At 28.8% G+C, this 10,740-nt stretch overlaps 1 protein-coding gene across 1 annotated transcript; it reads right to left on the reverse strand.

Moving 5' to 3' along the window:
* Positions 1-6,305: 6,305 nt before the first annotated feature.
* Positions 6,306-9,343, reverse strand: LOC112726585 (NAC domain-containing protein 43). The gene is made up of 3 exons (XM_025776021.3): positions 8,897-9,343; positions 8,059-8,333; positions 6,306-7,528 (listed from the first exon to the last, which is right to left on the reverse strand). Exons 1-3 carry the CDS (start codon positions 9,078-9,080, stop codon positions 6,593-6,595), a joined length of 1,395 nt encoding a protein of 464 aa, XP_025631806.1. The 5' UTR covers positions 9,081-9,343; the 3' UTR covers positions 6,306-6,592.
* Positions 9,344-10,740: the final 1,397 nt, after the last annotated feature.

Consider the following 10,740-nt stretch of genomic DNA (forward strand, 5'->3'; position numbering starts at 1 on the left):
TCTTTTGAAATCACCGTATTTTCCATACTTTTTTTCGCGCCATTTTTTCCTTTCTCTTTTGTCCATGTTTTGATGCTTTCTCACCTCACCGATTAGCTCATTCACTACTTACTTATTCTCATAGAGAAACCATATATTTTCCATCACTTTTCGATAGTTTACCATCTCTTTGCAGTTTGTCATTTTTTCAGCAATTATCCATCAGTTCGCTATCTTTTCAGCAGTTTTTCGGCAGTTGGCCACTCTTCCAGCAATTCGTCTGCGTTCTCTTCCGGCAATTTCTTCTGCGCTTTCCTTGTGGCAGTTACGTCTGTATTTTTTTGTGGCAATTCCGTCTGTGTTTTCTTGTGGCAATAGCATATCTGAATATTTATTATAGGATATTACGTCTTTATTATCTCGAATCTCTTAGCACCTATAAATACCCTTCTATATTGTATCATTCTCAATAAATAGAATACACACAAATCCTTTCTCTATTGCTCTCTCTCTTACCCTTCCTAACATGGTATGAGAGCCATGGTATCCTCCTTAAGGAGGATAGGTTGTTTTCTCTTTTAGTGAAATCATCGTATTTTTCATACTTTTCTTTCGTGCCATTTTTTTCCTTCTCTTTTGTCCATACTTTGATGCTTTCTCACCTCACTAATTAGTTCATTCACTACTTAACGTATTCTCATAGAGAAACCATATGTATTCCATCACCTTTCGATAGTTTGCTATCTTTTTGCACTTTGTCACTTTTTCAGTAGTTTTCTAGCAGTTCGCCATCTTTTTAGCAGTTTTTTGGCAGTTGGCTACTTTTGTGGCAGTTTTGTCTGTGTTCCCTTTTGGCAGTTTTGTCTGCGCTTCCTTCCGGCAGTTCCATCTGTGTTTTCTTGTGGCAGTTTACTTTTGTGGCAGTTTTGTCTGTGTTCCCTTTTGGCAGTTTTGTCTGCGCTTCCTTCCGGCAGTTTTGTCTGTGTTTTCTTGTGGCAGTTTCACTTGCGTTTCCTTGTGGCAGTTTTGTCTGCGTTTTCTTGTGGCAATTTCGTCTGCGCTTTCTTGTGACAGTTTCGTCTGCGCTTTCTTCTGGCAGTTCCATCTGCACTTCCTTCCGACAGTTCCATCTGTGCTTCCTTCAGACAGTTCCGTCTGCACTCGTTCTATCAGTTTATGCATTTTTTTTATTTTGTTGTTTTAAATAAATTTCAAACTCAAATTGTCATTTTGAATTTGAGAGGGGATGTTAGAGTATAATTCAGATCAACTAGATCAATTAGCATTATTTAGCATATCTTAATATTTATTATAGGATATTACATCTTTATTATTTCAATTCTCTTAGTAATTATAAATACCCTTTATATTATATGATTCTACATACAACTTAAATACTCACAAACATTTTTTCTGTTCTTCTCTCTTACCTTTCTAACATACGTACCTATTCAATTAAAATAAGTTTATAAAAGAAAAGTCTCTATATCTTTATAAAATATATTTCATTCTTCTTTCTAACCAATGTAAGGCTTCGCACATAAAAGGAACCTTCCTTTGCAAAATACTCCCCAGAGAATTATTACTGACCAATTAAAGAAAGAAGTTTGGAAAATATAATCCCGTGAATGCTTGTTAATTTTGGTGTTTATCATAATAATCCATGCTATGGCATCAAGCAATTAGCAATTAATTAAATTGAAGGATCATTTTTCGTAAATTAGGATTATATAATGGGCTCATTTGTTTGTTTTTAGTGTTTAAAATATATATAACTATTCATGTACAATTTTTTTTACTCGTTTAAATTTTTTTAAAAAAATAATTTCATAACATAGTATCAATATTTCTATAATCAAAAGATCTAAAATTCGATCTTTAATACTTTTAAAAAAAATAAACATAAGATAAATAAATAAATAAAAGACTTATACAAAAAATGCAAGCAAAGTTAAAAAGAAGTTCTTATTTGAGGATGTATTAGAGATATAATTATTTATGTGTCTTCTCTTATTAATTTAAACTTTTAGAGAAAGTAATTTTATAATATCTTAAATATTTTTTTTTTCAAAAATAAGTATTTATTTCATTTTTTAATTTTTTTTATTAGTGCTTCTAAAAAAAAGAAGAAACAAAGAAAATAAATTTTATTTTGATAATAAAATTAAAAATTTATTATCATATATTTTAAAAAGATAAATATATCCATTTATAAAATATAAAAACTGAACCACGATAAAAATTCTTATGAGATTTTTCTATTGCGCTATCCTAAAAATGGGATTAACTTATATTATGGTTATTATTTGCTAGATCTAAAAATTGAATTTTATTTTAAAATGAAAAATTGCATTACTGTGTATAGAGATATATGTTGATATATCTAAAAAAAATGTTTATACATATTACGTACTATAATGAAAACAAAATATTTTAAATCAAAGACATCATTAATAAGATAACATATTTAGTATATTACTATATTAAACATTATTTATGTAATTATATTTAATTTTATACTAAAAATAAATATATAATAAAACAATTATACATTTTAATTTTTCATAGAATATACCATATATTTATTTAAAATAATTCTTTTCGATCCTCCTGACTATATATATCCAAACAGCTAACTACATTCGGATGATAAATATATCTAAAGAGTAAAGTATCGTTTTTGTCCTCAATGTTTGGGATAAATTCTATTTGTATTTCTAACATTTAAATTATTCTATTTGTATCTTTAATATTTGTAAAAGTGATTCAATATTATCCTGCCGTCAATTACACATCATGAGCGCTTTAGATTGAGTTTTAAAAATCTCTTCTTGAAGTTAGAATACAAATGTCTGGGATAGAATTGATGATCTACTCCAAAAATAGTTCATCAAATGTTGAAACTAATTCCTACAACATTTACATAATTCACTTTTCTAGGGACATAATTGAATCTAAACACAAATAGTGGGTATAATATTAAAATCGAACACATCCAAGTGAGACCTAATTGAGAATGAATCATCCACGTGAGAATAATTGAAAAATATAATCTGATTTGTTAGTATAATTGATAGTAGGATAACATTGAATCACTTTTATAAACGTTGAAGATACAAATAAGACGATTTAAATATTAGAGACACAAATAAGACTTACCCCAAACATTGGGGACAAAAACAATACTTTACTCTATATATATATATATATATTCACTCCTGCTTTCAATTCTAGGAAAATACTTCTCTCAACCGGGTAAACAAATATGGCCAATACATATATATATATAGAGAGAGAAATGTTAGGAAACTAGCAACTTTTGTGATTATTAGCCATCAAATCTATCAATGATGATTTAATGGTGTGAAATTGGTGTGAAATTTCATCTAATGACTCACATTTCTCTGCTGGTTACATGCTGCCGAAAATTTAATAAAATTGTTGGCCCCTAGACTTTTCCATATATATATATATGTGGAAAATATCAAGGGCATGTCTTGGTACTAATAATAATGTTTATATATAGAATTAATAAATCCAATCATAATGTGGCATACATGAAAAAAAAAAAAAAAAAAAAAAAAAAAAAAAAAAAAACAGAAGAAAAGGAAGAAAAGAACTATTGTATTCCATTATTTTCTGTTTTCCTTAATTAGCTTAGCATGTAAAACTATCAGCAATGACGACGAGAATATATTAACGTGAAAGATACAAAGGAGAAAGTAAAGTGATTTGACCAAGATCCAAAATAAGAGCCTTACCTATACCTTACGTCTAATTATTTGAAAATTGAGGATTGCCCCAAACAAGGACAAAATTAAAAATAAAAAAAGTAGAAATGGGAAAGATATCTACATCATTCCGTAGTGTGTGAATTTTCTGCATGGGATATAGTAGCTAGCTATATAAGTACTATACATACTATGAAAAGAAACAACAATATAAACCAATTTGCCAATAGAGATGTATGTATTTGCGTTTGATTAAGAAACCATTATTATTTTCTTTTTCCTTTAAGCTACAACATTAATGACGATATCAATATGCAAAGCTTACGTAATTAATTATGAGTAGCTCTTTTAAGATTCTCTTTTGACTTGCAAAAAGCTATGAATTAGAGTCTTTATTAGCCGTCTCTCTCTTTCTCTCTTTCATGGCAAGGATGTGAAAGTAGTATTGTTATTGCATATAATATAGGAAGAGTTTTAAATGTATCGAAAATATTAGTGTTTCAATTGTTTTAACCGTTGATCTGAATTATAAAAAGAAAAAGTCTAGGAGACCTAATATATATTAATTTAAATCAACAGTTAAAATAACTGGAATACCGGTGTTTTTCAGTACACTTAAAATTTTTTCTATAATATAATACATGCGGTCAATTTATTTGTTTGTTTAAATACTAAATTTTAAATATTATTTTATATATAATAATTCATTAATTAACAATAAAATTTTAATAAAATTTAAGTTTATATATAACATACGAGTGTAGTTGTTAAAAAATTAAAAATATAAAATATTTAAAAAAATTACTTTCAATACTTAATTTTTTAAGATATTTGATTTAATAATTAAAATATTTATTATTTTTTTATTAGATAATTTGTACATTCACACAATATTTTTAAGGATTTCTATTTACTATTTCATTAAAATTTTAAAGCCAGATGTAGCTGCTTACGAAATAAATAAATGAATTGTTACTAAGTCAAGAGCTCGACCACAAGTCCTTATCAATTAATGATCTTAATTAATCTCATATTAATTTAAAAAAATGAATTATCGTATCACTAATTATTTGTACGCATGCATGTTTTGAGAGGGGAGCCACCATGGTGGGCATGTTTTCTTTTGGTAATAAGAGAGAGAGAGAGAGGTGCTGGTGGCAACAGGACAATCTCAAGCCATGGCCTCAGCACCTTCCTCTAACAAACCGACAAACCACGTGACACAAAGATGAAAGAGCATATGATAATTAGAAACATGACCTTATTCTTCATCATTATATCCATCTTACAACATGGATAGAAATAAAAATAATTAAAAATATAAACTAAAGGCAAGGTCCTTATAATTGCATATCCAAGAAGAGGAGTAAAAATGATTCATATTAAATGATCAAAATATTATCAAGGTAATTCCATCTATACTAAAAGAAAAATAAAATAAAATAATAAGAGTTCTTGCTAGGGAATCAATTAGGTCCAGTCAACTTCTGCCAATTTTTTAATAAATTGAATCTCGAAACCCGTCTTAACAAAGATAAGTTGATATATATAGATGTTTCTTTTGCTAAGCATTATAATTTTTTTTATATTAAATAAATATTTTTTAATGTATTTTTCGAATTTTTTGTATTACGGATGTGGGAAGAAAATTTTTTTATAATTTTTAATTTGGTTTATTTAATCAGTTTCTAATTATTTAAATTTTAAATTTAAAAAATTTAAAATTAATTATTAATAATTATAATTAATTGAGTTATTTAATTCTTGGCTAATTACACACTTTGTTATCTATACTTTTTCAAATAATAATAACAATAATAGTTTAATTTTAATATACAAACAATATAAAATGTTTTTTTATAGTTGTTCAGATATATCTTTTTTATGATTATTCATATGATCAATGTAAAAAATAATTATTTTTACTGACATAATACTATATAATTATATGCTCATGTAAAATTATTATTTTATAAGTATATCAAAATTAAATTAATAATAATAATAATAATAATAATAAAGGTTATTAGAAAATAATGGTAGACATCGTGATTAAGCAAAGACCCATGGTTGACAATGCCATCCCATCTAAAATTTTCAAACCTTTCCACCCTTTTCATCTTTATTTCCATCACACATATACTCATTAATTTGATTTTAGCTATGAAAAGTTTATGCGATGATAAGACTTAGAAATTTTTACATCCTTTCAAGAGCAAGTAAAAATGTCTAGACACCTTCATACCAAGAAAGGAAAAAAAAAAGTCTACACCTTCTTTCAATGTTCAACACTTAGTCTTACATACCTTTCATTATTATATTCTTGCTATACATTTATGCGATGCTTACCCAAAAATAAATAAACAAATAAAACCTATAACTAACTAACATTTCTATAGTAGAAATAGTTGAGTTGTTGATCATTCAAAGATGTATAGAATACGATTTTTTTTTTTTTTAACTTAATGGGAAAGCATATAACTAAAATTCTAAGTGATATCATCATCATATACAAGTTTAGTGGTGACTTATAATAATACTACATACAAACTATTACTATTACATACTTACACATGTCCTATCATACCAATAACAAGATTCAAACCCAATTTTAAAATTATAAAAAAAAAAGTACCGTGTATACTTTAGTAGTAACATCATCACATTTAACAGTATGCAATAATAATAATGATAATAATCATAATAATCCTCTGACTCATCAAGAGGAAAATTAACTAAACATGATGATATGATCAAAGACTAAATTATTTTCCCTATACTTTAACAATCGAACATGGGAGGAAAGAGATGAAGTAGTAAAAATAAGTGTAGCGTGTTTTTTCTTTTTTTTTTTTTTTTGAAATTTGATTTTATTATTGTGGCTACACTGACGTGTTGGACACGTGGCACAATGGCTCAGAGGATGACAATAACGAAGAAGTGGATCTAGCAAAGTTCCACAGGTCAATCTCGCTTGTGGTGGTATAATCCTGTGCGCCTGGAGAAATGTATGCACCTGCACCCGCACTAATAACAGCCCTTGGATTTATTGACGCTGACGATGACGTCAACGATGAAGTAGATCTGACGGTTGGAAATAGAAGATCATGATTTCCAGTGCCATACCCCATGGTGGGGTCATTGAAGCAAGAGAGTTGTCTAGAAGCTTCGGTCTGACCGTTAAGCTGAGAAGCAACAAGCCTATCTAGCGCTACCCAATTTGTAAGACCGCCACCGCCGTCGCTGCCGCCGCCACCGCCACCACCCAAATGGTGATGATGAAACATGTTGTTGGGATTGTCACATGTGAATGACCCTTCGTTTTCAGTTACCATCTCAACTGGAATAATAGGATGGTACCCATTATTTTCATTGCTATCATCATTATCATTGTTGTTATTATTGTTATGATCCATGCTTGTTGATTTTGGACTCTCTAGGCTTGGGAGCTTCAAGAACCTGCTATCAACATTGTTGTTGATTGTGTCAAAAGGTCTTGCATACCTTGTTGTTAACGATGATGATCCACCATAGTTGTTGTTATTATTGTTGTTGTTGTTGTTAGATTGATCATAGTTGTTGATCTCTTCCTTGCAACCACCACCACCACCTCTTCCCATTTGTTGGAGAATTTGCTCTAAGGCGCCCTCGTCGCACGAGTCGAATAGGTGGTGGTGGTGGTGGCTCCTCCTACCTCCGTCGCCAGAGATGGAAGAGGTTAAAGGACTATCTAGGGTTTTTAGATGGTTCTTCTTCTTGAATATTCTACACACCACCCACCCTTCTTCTTGTGCTGCATCTCCCATCACATTTGAAACCTATAGATATTTTTATATATATTATTTCAATTTTTTTTTCTCACACAGAAAATTTCATAAACGTGTATAAATTTTCATGTCTCTTTCAAGGATATTTTATATGTAACAAGATTGAAACTAAGAAATTAATCTATCATACATGTAATTCAAAGTCTTAAATTGAGCATATATAGAACATCTAACACATACAGTTACTTTTAGATTATTTTATATAATATTACTAAAATATAAATTATGAGTAATATAATGTTATATAAATAAACGTCTAAAATATTAAGAATTATACTAAAATTAAAAATTAAAAATATTATTTATACATTAAAATCAATCTCGTATATATATAAATATATATATTTTTTAATTTATTTTTATATATATTTTATATTTTAATATTAGTGACTGAACATGGTTGATTTTAAATAATTTAAATATTCAAAAAAATTGTAAATTTTACAAAAATACTATGATAGTAGGGAAGAATATAACTTCAATTTAAAACAATTTGAGTGTAGTTTTGGTGAGGTGCTTACAATATTGGCATCGTTGGTGGTGTTATCATCAAGCCTATACTCATGCATGATCCAATCAGATTTTTGGCCATGAGGGGCTCTTCCTTTGTAGAATACCAACGTCTTCCTCATTCCAATCCTCTTCCCGTTGCTATATATCACCTTGTCACGGCCGGTGGCCTTCCAGAACCCGGCCGCGGTCGCTCTATTCGTCCGGGTTCCGGTCGGGTACTTCTTGTCTTTGTGGCTGAAGAAGTACCAATCATTTTGTGGGGTGGTTCCTATCTTACATTTCTCTGCCAATATTCAAGAATCAAAGACAATAATTAGCTTCTCAATTTTTTTTTACTAATTGTAATTAATCAATGAGATGATGAAGACTCCATGAAACCATAGAAGAATAATATATAGTACAATATTTCAATATGTCATCATTATTTTAGTTATGAAGTTATCCATCCCCCACATGAAACGAACGCAATCAAAGGAAGAAGAAGGAAAACACAAAAAAGATAGCCACCCATAATTACCAAAAGGAGAAAAGGAAAAGAAAAAGGAAAATTGGAAGAACTAAGGGAAAAAAAATAAAGAAGATTATAGCTAACTATATAATAATCTCTTTTGGTACTATATATAATTAGTTAATAATGTTTGATTTTCATTAAAAAAAAAAATTTAAGGAGTTGCAAAATTTTCTTAGAAATAAATATTCAAAAAAACAGAGTAAAATTACTACTAAGGATGAATAATAATATTATCCGAATTTGTTTCGAGCGATTGCTATCGCCCGAAACAGATAGGGAAGAAGTAAACAGATAGAGAAGAAGTAAATAGTCTATAAATAAAAATGATATGGTACCTTGTATGTCCCATGGTTCAAGCTTGTTGAGATCAACATCACGAATAACATCAAGATCAATCTTCTCATAAGAGACCTTCTTCCTTAAGTAGTATTGAAGGAGTTCTTCCTCAGTTGGATGGAACCTGAATCCAGGTGGAACTTGAGATTGTCCATTCACTGATATACTCATGCTTTCTGGCATTCAGGTCAACAACAAATCAAAGATATGTATGTAATATATAAAGGTCTAAAATTGGTTGTTCTTGATTCTTGTTCAATTCACCAAAGGGTCCCAAGAGAAAGAGAAGAAGAAGAAGAAGAGAGAAGACATTCAAATAGGTACACTTTCAAAGGGATAAGGAAGAAAAAAAGAAAAAGATGTAATGAATGAGAGGGTGGTGTGTTGTGTGTACTGCAATGTGTATGTAAAGGAACACTATATATATGTGCTGTGGGACACAAGGGACCAAAAAGATACATTAGAGAAAATGTATTTTATATATATATTATAAAATAAAGTATGAATAATTTAAATTAAAAGAAATGTCTTTGTTAAGAAACTCTTGTATGGTGCTAGAATGATGACTACTATTTGTGTCTTGGTATATATATTTTTTATTTTTTTAATTTTATATTTTAATAGATACATTTTTGTTTAAAAGATATGATCAGATTAGTAAATCATAATAATTTGTTTTATGGAAAAGTCTAAACCCTTCTCAGTTTCCTTTGGTTTTTCTATCTTGGTATATATTATTGGCTTTATCAAATGCTCTCACTTACTCTCAACATTTGTAATGTGTCAATATAAATGCAAGATATTATGATAATTATGATAACAATAATAACTCTCTCTCTCTCTCTCTCTCTCTCTCTCTCTCTCTCTCTCTCTCTCTCTCTCTCTCTCTCTCTCTCTCTCTCTCTCTCTCTCTCAAAAAATAACTATATATTACTGTATACATAATTTTTTTAGTAGAAAATTGTGATGACATTTTTAGTAATTTTGACTGGTATTTAGTCTATACAAATATTTTAAAAAAATAAAATTTACTCGTTCATATATAAAAATTTTAGTAAATATAAGTATAATCTATATTAATTATTATGTGTGTAAATTTTAATAAATATAGATATAAATTATGTGTTGTATGTATAAAATTTTTTGTAAATATGAATGTAAATTCAAATATTGATAATTCAAAATAATAATTTTTACTAATCATGTAATATTATTATTTTTTTAATACCAACAGTAATATGATCATTTAATTAATAATTTTAAAAATAATATGAGAATTAAAATTGTAAGATATTGTATATGTCTATGACTATATATCCATACTATTACTATTTAATTTAGTTAATATCTAAAATATAATGATGAGAATATATTGACATAACAAATAACAATAGCACTCCATAATATTTGTCGCATAGCTAAAGCTGGGGGACACCAGACACCAATAACCAATTGGGACATTGGGTATATGTGGGCTTATAATAATAATAAAAAATAATAATACAAAGAAATTGAAATAGAAAAATGAATATGATGTGGGGTTAGTTTTGCTAATTGCTATATGGCTATGCTGGAAGAAGTGCCACCTACCAAGAAAGATGGAGAAAGAGAGTTTACTGTATGTGTTTGAGAAAAAAAATTTTCAAAAAGGGAGCAAAATTTTTTTGAAAGTGGGACCCATGTGTATGTGGGTATCACTTAAGGGTCCCACAAGGAATGGACGTTATAGGGAACTCAGTGAAGAGTAAGGGCGCACGCCCACATCCACAACTACGACCTCTGACCTTAAAATCTCCATGGAAAATCACCCCTCAAACAACCATGGACCATGTCCAAAATTAAC

Source organism: Arachis hypogaea, chromosome 12 (assembly GCF_003086295.3).
Source record: "Arachis hypogaea cultivar Tifrunner chromosome 12, arahy.Tifrunner.gnm2.J5K5, whole genome shotgun sequence".
Classification (NCBI taxonomy): domain Eukaryota; kingdom Viridiplantae; phylum Streptophyta; class Magnoliopsida; order Fabales; family Fabaceae; genus Arachis; species Arachis hypogaea.

Coding starts and splice junctions, on each gene's coding strand:
- LOC112726585 (XM_025776021.3), bottom strand. CDS start 9,080: ATGCCAGAAAGCATGAGTATATCAGTGAATGGACAATCTCAAGTTCCA. Junction 8,334..8,896: donor TGAACCATGGGACATACAAG/GTACCATATCAT, acceptor GAATATTGGCAG/AGAAATGTAAGATAGGAACC. Junction 7,529..8,058: donor CCACCAACGATGCCAATATT/GTAAGCACCTCA, acceptor AAATATCTATAG/GTTTCAAATGTGATGGGAGA.